Source organism: Bemisia tabaci, chromosome 1 (assembly GCF_918797505.1).
Source record: "Bemisia tabaci chromosome 1, PGI_BMITA_v3".
In the NCBI taxonomy this organism is placed as follows: domain Eukaryota; kingdom Metazoa; phylum Arthropoda; class Insecta; order Hemiptera; family Aleyrodidae; genus Bemisia; species Bemisia tabaci.
Window position 1 is genome coordinate 84,968,462 of NC_092793.1, and position 13,904 is coordinate 84,982,365.

General features: G+C 39.4%; 2 protein-coding genes across 2 annotated transcripts in view; one reads left to right on the forward strand and one right to left on the reverse strand.

The window, feature by feature from the left end:
- Window positions 1-13,904, forward strand: part of LOC109033309 (proteasome adapter and scaffold protein ECM29) — a 480,922-nt gene that overhangs the window by 137,126 nt on the left and 329,892 nt on the right. The gene's annotated exons all lie outside the window — the stretch shown is intronic.
- Ahcy (adenosylhomocysteinase) overlaps window positions 1-13,904 on the reverse strand; it is a 67,703-nt gene that overhangs the window by 4,288 nt on the left and 49,511 nt on the right. The window contains exons 5-7 of the mRNA XM_072306344.1: window positions 12,627-12,842; window positions 4,273-4,470; window positions 1,723-1,917 (exon numbers count right to left, since the gene is read on the reverse strand). Coding sequence (XP_072162445.1) covers window positions 1,723-1,917; window positions 4,273-4,470; window positions 12,627-12,842 — 609 coding nt within the window. The remainder of the gene's footprint in view (window positions 1-1,722; window positions 1,918-4,272; window positions 4,471-12,626; window positions 12,843-13,904) is intronic.

A 13,904-nucleotide genomic window follows, 5' to 3' on the forward strand; every position in this document is an offset into this window, starting at 1 on the left:
TTGAAGGACATGTCGGACATCAGCAATTTCCTCAGTAAGCAAGAAGGATTAAGAAAATCAACACTGCAACAAGACAAGGCGCTCACACAAGACAAGCTCAAAATACGCAACTTCGAGCTCGTTTTTCATGGGTAACAATTGTTCGACAAAAACGGGGGAAATTCCTGTGAACTCTATGCTCTCTCTAGTTTTTAAAATACAGGAATTTAACATTACTAACAATCTCCGTCCGTGTTGACTGCAATCAAACAAGAACTGCAATGAGCTTGTTTAGTAATGTTAAATTCCTGCTTTTCTAAAAACAAGCAGGAATTTTCCCCGATTTGTTTGAACAGTATTAACCGACAAAAAACGAGTTCAAAGTTGCGTAATTTGAGCTCCTACTGAAACGCGCTTCAGAGGGTCACTTAAAATGGTTGCGGCGAATGCTCCTCAGAGATTGGTCACACTCGTTGAGTTGATTCTGCAGCGTCCCAAGTCAGCACGCAATGTCCTGCAGCCCTTAGGGCTACAGGACGCTGCAGAGTTAACTCAACAAGTGTGGCCATTCTCCAATGGGCGTTCACCGCGACCATTTTAGTGACCCTTCGACGCGCATTTCAGTAGGAGCTCAAAATACGCAACTTTCAGCTCGTTTTTCGTGGGTTACTGTTGTTGAAAAAATCGGGGGAAATTCCTGTGAACTTGGTGCACTCTCTAGTTCTTAAAAATACAGGAATTTAACATTACTAAACAATCCGTTTGTCAGTAAATTTTGAAAAAGTTGTAAAAGTTTTAAAACAGTTAAATCAATTTCAGAACCTCAAGAGATACTCCAATGGGTTTCAATTTTAAAGGAAAGCTTTCTTCAAAGTTTTGTTAAGGTATTTCCACTATCCATTACACAAATATTCCATTCTAGAATAATTAAAAGATAAAATAAACCGAAGTCTTGTGATTTGGATGATTACAAACTTTATCAGATTGCACAATTTAGTCACCTTACTTGTACTTTCCAGTCCTGATTGATTGAAAGCCCTTTCTTTTTAAACAACAATGATCATTTTGAGCTCAATACAAAGCTCATCCTCAGATTAAAGCTGATCACAATCAAGTCCAAGAGTTGAAAAAAACAAAAGAAGAAGTAACGGAAAAATTAAAATAAGAAAACCAAATTAAGACTATTCTTTGATGTTTACGTGAATTCGTTGTGATCAGTACTCCATCTGGTGGTGAGGAATGGCAGTAATACCAGGGGTGCCACTTCGCTTTCGATCCGAGTATTCAGCAGCTTGTCTAAGTTCTTCCTCTTCTCAATTTGCAGCTGTTCTAAATGTTTCTGATATTACTGTCATTCCTTACCACAGGATGGAGTACTGATCACAACACAATCACCTGAATGTCGAATGGGTTTTAGCCTTAGTTTTGTTTTTGTTATTTTATTTTAAATTTTAATTTGTCCTTTTTTTTGTTTTTGACAAGTTTTGCACACGATCGCAATCAGATTTAACCTAAAGATGAGTTCTGTATTAAGCCAAAATAATCATTTGTCGCTTAAGAAGAAAAACCATTCGATCAATCAGGACCGAAAAAACAGGTAAGGTAACCAAAATCTTGTGAAATCATAGAAAACTCAAAAGAAATTGCTGAACATGGAGCTTCAAGAAATTAGCATCATTGCTTCAGAGTATTCAGATCTTAATTAAAGTCAAGTTTTTAAAAAATTTCGGAAATTTTTTATACCTTCTTCGGAAGCATGTGAACACCAACTAAATAGTCTTTCGGCTTGGTCCAAAGTTCTATTTGAGCTAAGGTTTGATTGGTAAATGAGTTGCTCATAACAAATGATGGATGACCCATTGCACAACCCAGGTTGACTAACCGACCTTCAGCTAACAGGATGACGTGCTTCCCATTGGATAATTCAAAACGATCAACCTGCAAATCACACACTTATAGAAAAAGCAATTGAAATTTTGGACCCCCTACATCCATTGCATAATATTCATTTTCTCTGATTACGCCCTTCCTTATCAGATGATTTTACCAAAAATGACCTGAGGAAGTGTTAAAATGCAAAATCTCGCTGCTTGTGGTTGATTTGGTGGCATGAGTGATCTTGTGTGCTGGTTACACACTCAAATTCCCATCACTTTCCGATCAAATGGTGACTGGTGCGCACCATCTACCATCAAATTTCTGCGGCCTGCAAAAATTTGATGGTAGATGATGGAACTGTGGGGCTCATCCTTCATCTGATTTTCACACAACCGTGCTTATTTTATGCTTATTTCAATCAACACGCTGTTTTAATTAATTTTACTCATCAATATAGATAACTCTCGACCGCCATCTTGGTCATCATTTTGATTGGAATTTGAGGGAAATTTAAGCGTGAAACCAGGCCATTGGGACTCAGAACATACCAGGTCTCAGCATGGAATAAATAGACTACGTCAACAGAAGCGAAAGCAAACGGCATTTTTATGACATTGAAATGAAAGTAAGTCAACAAGTACTGTTAGTGTCTGCGGCATATCAACGTTCTGGAGAGGCCGAATAATAACAGATACAGACGTTTTTAGGAATTAAAAGAGGTTTCTTACACTAATTTACCGTTCATCCGGAGGAGTACTGTAAAGTTGCCTAAAATTTTATGTTCGGTTCCAATTTTATAATCGTAGGTTAGCCTCCAGTCAGGTTTCAATAAGTATGAAGATTGACCGACCCTGGGAAAAAAATGTTAACATTGGTTCTTACGGAGCTTTAGCTTCTGTTGACGTAGTCTATTTATTCTATGGTCTCAGCGCACACCGTTAACTTTTAAAAATCATTACTTCGGTCCAAATTGCTTCCACAGGATTACTTGGGCATGTTTTAAAGATTAGACGGTCTTAAAAAAAAAAAAAAAAAATATGGTTTTGTCATTCTATCCTCTAAATGCCGCAGCTCAAAATGTAAAAAAATTTATATTTTAGTTGCGGCAACGTGGCAACAATGGATGATTTAAAAACTGACCGATTTCAATAACATTAGCTAAAAAGTGATAACTTTTCCTACACTTTGGGACCAAGATAATTTCCTTTTGTCAAACCGTTCACAAAATATGCAAGTTTAAATTTTGAACTTTAGACTCCTCCCCCCCCCCCCTAACTAATCTATTTCAAAAATTGTCTGTTTTAGGGACTCAGAAAGTGATCCTCTATCAACCCTGAAAATATTTCGAAGATTTGGCTGAGGTTGAAAATGGCCAATTTTGAATAAGGTGCTTTCAGGAGGTTGTGTTTATTTTTCCGACAAAATAAACCACATCCATGTCCCTAAAGATTTTTAATTGATTTTACTTGACACGGCAATCATTTACAGTAGTATCAGCATTGACCTAATCATCGGTTTTTTTTTAATAATCATCGAGCCAAAGTTGAACATAGTTTTTCTGTTCCTGAGGAGCAGTTTTTCAATTTTAAGATACCTTTCACCATCAAATATAGGATTTTGGAATGGGTTAGGAGGGTGTATTAGCTAATATTGTTTACATTTTAATGAAGGAACTTACAGTAGATACACATGATGACATGACATCATACCTCATTTTACTTATCTTTACAAACAGTACCAAGAAGATATGTGCTCATTGTACCAATATTACCAAAGTACGTTGGAAAGGAAGGACGCACGTTACATTAGGGTGCGGCTTATACGTATGCTAAAAAAAAGTTGGAAAAGTTCAGCTCCCCGGTTTCCAATAGGTGCCAATACATAAAAAATAATTCCGGTAAAGTTTCAGACCGATCGGAGTATTTTTGGAACTTCCTCTGGCGACGTTTATATAAAAAAAATTGTGTTTTTAAATTTTGCCACTGAATAGCCCACGCTGTGATCAAATATAGCTTTTTTCTGCAAGAAAAGCGCATCGTAGCGAAAAAGTGCATATTTACAAAATTAAAGACCGTGGAATTTTCATAAGAATCATATTAGATATGAAGACAAGTTTTAAAAAAATCACCAGTAAAATTCATCCATCGGGACAGCTCCTCTCTAAGCTCAGAAAAATGCGCCTCCACTCTGACAGTATATGCAAAAAAAAAAAATTCGATTTTTATAATGAAACATCACCAGCGGAAGTTCTAAAAATACTCCGATCAATCTGAAACTTTACAGGAATTATTTTTTTATGTATTGGCACCTATTGGAAATCGGAAAGACGAACTTTTCCAACTTTTTTTTTTTGCATACAAATAAGCCGCACCCTAGCAATACATGCGTACATAAGAAGGAGCTTCTAACACAAACCTGTTCCTTGATGTTCACTTTTTCTACACAATTTTTCTCCAGCCAGTTAACATCAATTTCACAGTCAAAATGACCTATATTACAGATTATTGAGTCTTCTCGCATGTGAAGGAAGTGGTCTCCAGTAATAATACTTTTGCAACCAGTAGTTGTTACAAATATTTGTCCCTCTTTGCAAGCCTCATCCATTGTGGTAACCTGTATTCATAGGAAGATGAAATTAAGAAAAGAAAAATCCAATTGGAAATAGTCCATTTTTGAAGGGCTGAAATCGTGCAGGGTCATTTTACCACTAACATACCAAGGAGTCTACTGAAGTTTTTCAAAAGAATTAAAGTTCTTTCCGATTACTTTATTGTGGCACATGTCTTGAAAATTAAGGAATTAGTACAGTGGCATGTAAATTTATTGATTGGTTGTCTTTGGCTTATAGTCTTGTTAGGTCAGAGAGTATCAGCTGATACAATTTGCTTCAACAAGTCTCATTAAAATCAGATAATGATTAATTTTGCTTGGAAAGAACAAAAACATAAAATCTTCATTGGCAAAAGGAATTAAGAAATTGAGTTATGAATTACAGCATTGAATATTTTAAGAAAGTAAGTGAGGCCGGGCTGACCGGCGAGACGTCCGCAAGGGGCCAAGGCACCTGGCAACTGCCGTCGTACACCATGAAGTTGGACCGTGCTCCTTAACCTCAAATCATTGACACATTGTGTATCCGCTATATTCCCGCAAGGCTCAACGGCCATCTGACAGCCAACGGTAGGTCCTATCAAAGCCTGTGGCAGACGCTGCAAAGCACGAATTTTCGAAGCACGGCCATGCCTCTACCGAGTTGGACTGTGTTGTTGCAATCTTCACTGATAGGTAGCGCTGCCAGACGCGCACACTACCAGTGACCACAGATTTTTTCACAACCCAGTCAAACAGTGCAGACGGATTACTTACTAGGTGACTATGTCCCTCCCGCACCCTGTTACCTCAAAGGGTCAGGGTATTGGAGTGGCATAGTCATCCACGGTCACGATGACTGATATTTGGGCTACATTTTGCAATTTAGAACTATAAATTCTAGCCCGGTTTGAAAACAACGTATGTGCCATAGGGTGGTTCTTATTTTTCGACTTTTCGAAAATCAGATGTCTGGTCCCCCTAAAAGTTGTCATTTGGTGTAAAAAGAACCTACAAAAAATTTCAGCCCGTTCGGCTCATCCTAATTGGTGCCGCCGGAGCCGACAAGTCTCCAAGCGGGAACTTCAAATTCCGGACAATTGCGTTTTTTCGTCATTTCACGAATTTTTTTCTCCCCTTTAAAATGTAGCTATGGCTTTGAAACTTTTTGGGGTAATATTTTTTTTAAGGTACTTTATGAAAAAAATTACACTGATAACTGATAATTGAGTGTCCTCAAATATCAGTCACCTCCGGGGATTGAACCTGGGACCTCAGTGTTGGCAGCAAACTGCCTTGACCACTACACCACTGAGGCTGACTGGCATTGAATATTTGATTACAGTTGATTTTGTAAGTTTATATCACCACAAGTTCTGAAGGAGTTTTTTTGGCAGGCTTAGATGAATACTGCTGCGATAGAATAAACTGGCACACAGGATGAAAAGTAAAAAAAATGTTTCCTAAATACAGAGTGTCCCAGACTGCACGTACCAGGCTTTTTTCTCGACCATTTAGGGTCGAACAAAGTCAGAGACGGTGAGACTGTATGGGGAAATGATACTAAGGATTCTAATATTCATGGTCTGAGAGCCTCCCCCGGCCCTCATTGAGAGATAAAAAGGGGGTCGTCACACTTCAGAAGTCGGGATTTCACGTCAAAATTATGAAATAATTCAATCGGAATCAGGAAGAACGGAAAATTTTAACATAAATCAACACCAACCAAGAAATTTAAATCAATTGAAAGGGAAAAATTAAGAGCGCTCGGGATGCAAATCAGACAGCGCACCACTACTTCGATCTACTCTTTAAGAAGTCAAAAGCATTTTCAAGGTTTGCAGATATTTATTTGATTGTACTTGTGATGAGATTTAGCAACATTTTTCATACATACAAATTAATTCTTAATAAATTCCTGACTTTCTGAGCGAAAGTCGAGGGAATTTACTTGGAAAACATAAGGTAAATATTCATCTCAAATGGAAATTAAACGCTACAAAACTCTAGGGTCTGCACTTGTCTTATATGAACCTGCAGAGAAATGCAACTCAGCCTGTGCACCTATATCTGCAGTTTTCTCCAAGGAAAGCTCTTTCCTCTGAGGCCAGTTACAAGAGGGAGATGCAGCTTAGACTGCGCATCTCAACCTCAAAAGTTAGAAAATTCAACCGTCTTAACTCTGTAACCATTGACTCTAGCTAGATTCAAAAATTAAGAAGAGAAATGCTAGCTCATCCCGCTGCACCTCGATCGACGTAATAGAACCTTCACCTGACAGTCTGCTGGATTGGAACAGTCACAAACAGGCCTAGCTGAAATGCCACCATTTTCGAATCTAAAAAAAAACCAAGCTCTCGAGTTTCGTTCCTAATTTGTGAGGATGAACTATTACATTAATAAACATTATGAATTTACATCAATGGTCTTCGCCTGCTTTTGTTTAGCGATACATACGATTGAAATTGTAATACGAATATTTTAAAGTGGCAAAAAAAAAATGCAAAACACTTAAAAATGATCTGATCTGCCCAGCGCTCCTTTTCGTCGCGCCATGGTACTCGAGACGATATATTCTTTTTTCTCCTTCGCTTGCCAGCGCGCTCCGCGACGTTTCTACATGTATCAATTTGTTTGACTGCACATGAGCGTGAACATAAAAACGGGGAAAATTTCCACCTTCACATCCTGAGCCCCATTAGCGAAGCTTCTGAGGGCTACAGGACCATCTAAGTGGGATTCCTTGGGATCAATTACAGATGAGAACATCCTATTTCTCGATCTCTACGTGCATCAATTTAAAGGTCTGGCATTTTGTTGAGGGGGCTCCTTCCCCCAACTCAGAATCATTGAATCATGTAGACTGTGCATCCTGGGTTACGGAAGGCGTGACAGATTTTGAAAATTCGCATGGCACACCGATCGATAAGTGTAGAGTGCCAACCTCGATGAGTTCGTGTGACCCAAAAGCGCACATCTGCGCATAAGCAGTAGCGGCCTCAGTGAATTTTTGTCGGATTTGGAAGTTTTTTTCTCAGTTGGTAATTAGTTCGGGAAAGTGAAACCTCGCAATTCCTTATTGAAATTATATGCTCTGCAATTTTTTTCCTTAGGAATTTTGTCTGAAAATAGACTCAAAACGAGTTACTCGCGAAAAACCGAGCGCGCGACTGAATTTTCCGATGCTTCTCTGCAGTCTCTTTGAGTGCTTGGGACACACGCTCTCTCTTCTCTTCCCCCCCCCCCTCCCATCGCGGAGTTCCGAGAAACTTGTAACGCCTTGCCTAAACTAACCCGAGCCGGATGCACAGTCTATGTTATTCAATGTCTTTGCCCCAACTTCACGGGTCAGTATTTTAATCAAGGATAGGACAATTTTGGATATTTTAGTAAAGATTTCAGTTAAAATGTTCCATAAATTCTGATTTTGATTGAATAATTTCATGAGATTGATTAAATCATTTTAAAGTTCTCAGGGAAACCTCGATTTACAAAGTCAGGAGTTCAGGACCCCCTCCCCTTTTATCTCTTTAAGAACGCTCAAGGAAGGGGGGGCTTCGGGATGATGGAATTGGAATTCCTTCGGATCAATTCCTCTTTATCCCGGGGTCCTGAACTTTGTCCGACCTAAAATAACAGAAGAAAGCCTGATGTGGTAGGTCAGAGCTGTCCCATACAGGGTTATCCAAAAGTCACTGACCACCTCTGTAACTTTTTTCCACATTGAGATAAAAGTTTGAAACTTTGGCAATGTTCCTCGGTCTAAAGTAGCAACTTTTTGGTTCCCCCAAAATGTTGGGGGGCGGCCCCCCCTAAGGGGGGCGGGGGCTAACTTTTTGTTTTTAAATGGCAACCCCCCCTTTGTGATACCTTATTCGAAAGATAATAAAAAAAGAACATTTTTGGCGCAAACCGCAGGTCAAAATGTTGGTTTTTGACAAAATGGCGGAAATCTGACATCTCCGTTATTTATTGACAGATTGGCGTTAAACTCGGAATCTCAGGGTATTTCGAGACGAGAAAAAACGATTCTGGCATTGGTTTTCCTGAAAAGTCGGTCCTTTTCAAAATGGCGCCGGTCAAAATGGCGGCCTAGCGCGGGAAGTGGATATTTAGGCTGCTTTTCGTTGAATTTGCATGAAACTTGGTATCCGGGGGTATTTCGGCACGAGAAGCACGAATCTTTCAATGGATATCTGAAATTCCAACAAATTTCAAAATGGCGGGAAATCAATTTTACGGCTGTTTACCGATGGATTTGCATGAAATTCGATATCGATTATTTAGTATTTCAACAATCTAATGAAAGATTCTTTTTCATCCGGCCAAAACCACCAGGATATCGAATTTCATGCGAATCCATCGGTAAACAGCCGTAAAACTGATTTCCCGCCATTTTGAAATTTGTCGGAATTTCAGATGTCCAATGAAAGATTCGTTCTTCTCGTGCCGAAATAACCCCGGATATCAAGCTTTATGCAAATCCAACGAGAAGCAGCCTAAATATCCACTTCCCGCGCTAGCCGCCATTTTGACTGGCGCCATTTTGAAAAGGACCGACTTTTCTGGAAAACCAATGCCAGAATCGTTTTTCTCGTCTCAAAATACCCTCAGATTCCGAGTTTAACGCCAATCTGTCGGTAAATAACGGAGATGTCAGATTTTCGCCATTTTGAACTTTGACCGGCCGCCATTTTGTCAAAAATCAACATTTTGACCTGCGGTTTGCGCCAAAAATTTTCACCAGTTCGCTCTGATAAGCGGTCCGAGATGGTCGTCTCTCGATCAAACGGCTCTCTTATCTAACCCATTAATCAGTAGTGTGGCTCTACGTGTGTGCGAGTGATGTCGGACGGTGGCAGGCGCCCCCTCCACCCCGACCTTCCACGAACCGGCGGCAACAGAGTAAGATTCGACCATGAGCAAGAGCGTCAGATTCGACTTCGAGCTCAAACCAAGCCTATCAAGCAACCCGCGGCGGCGGAGCATTGTTCGTTTATGAGCAAGATGAACGTGAACGACTGGAGCAAGAGTATCTTCTAGCTCAGAATCGAAACCAAGTCAATCAAGCGAAGACTGATGATAACTCCACTACACCACCGACGAATTCGATGGACACTAATTTTGTGCCAGAACCTCAAAGTACAGTGCCAACTAAAAATAAATTTGATATTCTTTCTGAAGAACCAAACAAAGAGACTGAAAACCCCAAACCTCCTCCTATTTTCATACAAATTAGCCTACAATGCGCGGATCATACTGTGCTAATTGACCTATTAAAATCTGGGAACATTTGTGCCTCAGACTTCTTAATCCAACTTGTTAACAAATCTCAGATTAAATTAACTCTTTTAAAAATTGAACACTACGACCAAGTGATAACTCTCCTTAGTGGAAAATCGATTGAGTTCTATACATATCAAAAACCCCAAGATCGACCTTTTCGCGTTGTGCTACGTGGGCTTCCCATCACTACTTCTGATTCACAAATCACGGAATTTCTTAAAACCCATGGACATGAACCCGTTCGCATACACCTATTAAGGCACTGGAAAACAAAAGAGCCTATCCCCCTTCGTGAAATCGATTTAAAAAAAGCGCCCTCTAATAAATTCGTAATGAACATCAAATCATTTTACTGTGAAAACCAACATTTTAAAATCTCCTTTGAATCCCCTCGCCCTAAAAAGCATGTAATACAATGTTTAAACTGCCAAAAATATGGACATTCACGAAACTTTTGTGCTCGTAAACCAGCCTGCGTCAAATGCGGTCAATCTCATAAATCAGATCTGTGCGACAAACCTAAAGAAGCCCCCCCCACCTGTGCTCTATGCGGTATCACCGGACATACCGCAAACTATAAAGGATGCTCCATTTATCAAGCGATTAGAAAAAAACGCCTCGCAGATAGTAAACCAGTTTTCATCAATCACCAACCTATTCCCCAAGTACTAATTGGCTCTAACTCAAAGAATCCCAACGCATCCAGGACATATGCCTCCGTAACAGCTGCCCCTAGAGGAGAAGACAAAACCACCTATTCACCAGATGTTATCACCCTCGTACTACAATCTCAATCACAAATCAATCAATTAATCAATCAAATTTCCAATCTTTGTTCTCTTATAACTAAATTGCTCACGGCGCACGTTCACCCTTGATTGCCTGTTCCCTCTTGTTCAATATTCTTAACCTTTTTTAGAAATATTGACTTTTGCTGCTTGCTTTTCTCCTGGGGGGGTGGCCTTTTGCGTGCGGGTGCGGTGCCCCTCCCGTCGGCGGGGGGTCTTCTCCTCCCTTTGCCTGGTGGCAGTCAGTGTAGGCGATTTGCGCCTACCGAGCAAAAGTAGTTGTCATGAACGGCCGGCTGTCTTCTGGGCATTGGGGGTGGGGGCCAGTGGGGGGCCTCTGGCTGTATGGAACGGGGGCTCGTCTCTTCTCGTGCGTGGGGGGTTGCTTCTCCGGGGGAGGGTGAGCTCCAAGAGTTATTTTTATGAGACTTCGGTCTCAATATTATTTGTATAATTAACTACCCTGTTGTTAATTTTTTTCCTTTATAATTACTAATAGAAACAATGTTTATAATTTCCTTTGTGAAAGTTAACAATAAATATATTAGAAAAAAAAAAAAAAAAAATTTCTTTTTTTCTCATCTTCCGAATGAGGTATCACAAAGAGGGGGTTGCCATTTAAAAAAAAAAGTTAGCCCCCGCCCCCCAAAATTTTGGGGGGACCAAAAAGTTGCTACGTAAGACTGAGGAACATTGCCAAAGTTTCAAACTTTTATCTCGATTTGGAAAAAAGTTACAGGGGTGGTCAGTGACTTACAGATGATCCTGTATAAGGTAGCTAAGCAAGGGACTAAAAAATTAAGGCAATTAGGGGTTTGTGAAAGGAGGGGTATCGATAAGGGCCTTTTTTGGCCCCCTCCTAGAATCTGGAAATTTAGGCGGGTTTTCCGAGTTGACTCAATGTAGTTTACGGAAATAATCATGATTCAGCCCAAAGATCACTGGATACGCGTTAAAAAATTGCCTAAACATAGGTCTGCAGGCGTATTTTAGCGAAAATTCGTGTTTTTCTATCACTCCGAGGCTTTTTTGACATCGAGAACGTCGTCTAACTAGAACGAGCTTTTGATATGTTATCAAGGAGGCTTCAGGACACATTTTAACTCTGGTTTGGTTTTAGTTAGATGATGCGCTCATAGTAAAAAAAAAAACTTTTACAAAAGTCGACGTTTAAGGGACACCAGCAAAAATCATAGGGAACACGTCTCTCCAACTGTATGCACGCTATGTATATTATCGAGGGCAGTTATCAAGCCTTATTAAACCCTTACAAGGAGATTTTCTTTAATTGAAGCCAAAAAAAACCTTACGACGTAATTCCCTAAGATTTTTGTGGATATCCCTTAAAGTCGACTTTTGAAAAAGTTTTTTTTTTTTACTATGAGCGCATCATCTAACTAAAGCCAAACCAGAGTTAAAATGTGTCCTAAAGCCTCCTTGATAATATATCAAAAGCTTGTTTTAGTTCGACGACGCGCTCTGTGTCAAAAGAGCCTCGGAGTGATAGAAAAACACGAATTTTCTCCAAAATACGCCTGCAGACCTATGTTTAGGCAACCGTTTAACACGTATCCAGTGGACTTTGGGCTAAATCATGATTATTCCCGTAAACTATATTGAGTCAACTTGGAAAACCCACATCAATTTCCAGATTCTAGGAGGGGGCCAAAAAGGCCCTTATAGATACCCCTCCTTTGGCAGTTTTGGCATTACTCTCTTTATTTTCAAATTGATATACTTTGCTCGAGGTCTAGCATAGGATACAGAATGGTCTATTAATCATTACAAGATTTCTGCGATTTGTCACCCACAAAACTTGGTAAAAAAAGTTAACGATTGAGTTTTTTACCAAATTAATATGGCACAGTATGTAATTAATAATACTTAATGATAACCAAAGAAACGATGAACGACTATAGTAATCATGAAAGATGTCACAGTATCTTTCAAAACTATACTTATTAAACTATACTTATTAAAAGCTCAACAAATCTTTCCAACAACGACCAGTAAATAAGGCGATAAAATTTGGATAAGTTTAGTAAAGTAATTCTTTCATGAAAAATGTACTGAGGAATTGAAATGAAAAAGAGGAGAAAACCTTACCTCATAACCTTCCATTGCTGCTTGAAGAGCATTAATTGGATCAATTTCAGTGATGATTACTCTTCCTCCAAAAGCCTTTAAAGATTGAGCACAGCCTTTACCAACATCACCATAACCTGCTACAATACAAACTTTACCTGCGAGCATAATATCTGTGGCTCTTTTGATACCATCAATCAAAGATTCACGGCAACCATACAGGTTATCAAACTTACTCTGAAACATTAAACAGAACATGTGCTCACCAATCCAATGAATCTACAAAGAAAACTTGAACAAACAATGAAACCTATTTTGTATGACTTGACTTTTCATCCAATTAAGCGAGTACAAAAGTTTCAAAAACAATAGTTTACATAGGCTGTCACATAAATACTGTAACAGTTCGTTGTTTGAGCCAAAAAAGAGCTAGCCTAGTGCAGTTTGCATAATTAGTGTATTTTCCAAAGAAAATACACTATTGCATTCTCCCATGATGTCGGACCCAGACCCGAGACCTTGTGGAGAGCACCGATCACGGGTCGTAGATCACGAAAATATATGCCATTCAAATTCTTGTAAATATACATATGTATGTTTGGTTGGTAGATACATGTATTTGGTGCTTTTAACAATTGAGCCATTTACACCTTGGAGGAGAGATCAAAATACAGTACAGAATTTAAAAATTTAGAAAGTAGGGGTCACAAAAAGGGAGTACAAAATTAAAAAATAGGACAAGGAAAGAATACATTTGTATGTATGTATGTATGTATGTATGTATGTATGTATGTGTGTATGTATTTCCGCCTTTTTAAGATTTTTCGGTTTTTGAGTAATAATATCATTCTTATGTTGAAAGATATTTAGATCTATCTTTTTGCATTTAGTAGAGACTCATTAGAACTACTATTCTGCGAAAAAAAAAAATGAAATTTGAGGCAATAGATTTTGAGGGGTGGGGCTCGAAAGTGAGGGGTGGTCAAATCTTGTCCACTCGATAACTCAAGCGAAAATGAATATTTTGAACTGAAATTTTTATGGGTGGTAGTTCTCCACTAGGACTGATTTGGTATTGAATTTGAGCTAAATCGGCCGAGCCGTTGCTTTGAAAGTTTTAGGCGGGGGGGGGGGGGGTGCGCGGCATGAGGGGAGCCGGCCGGAGCAGGGCCGCACAGTGGGTCGGAGGAGAAAGTTTTTGGACAAGCTGATCGTCGCACAGTGGGTCAGGGGGAAGAAGTTTTTCGACAAAGTGTTCGTCGCGCAATGGGTCAGGGGGAAAAAGTTTTTGAACAAGCT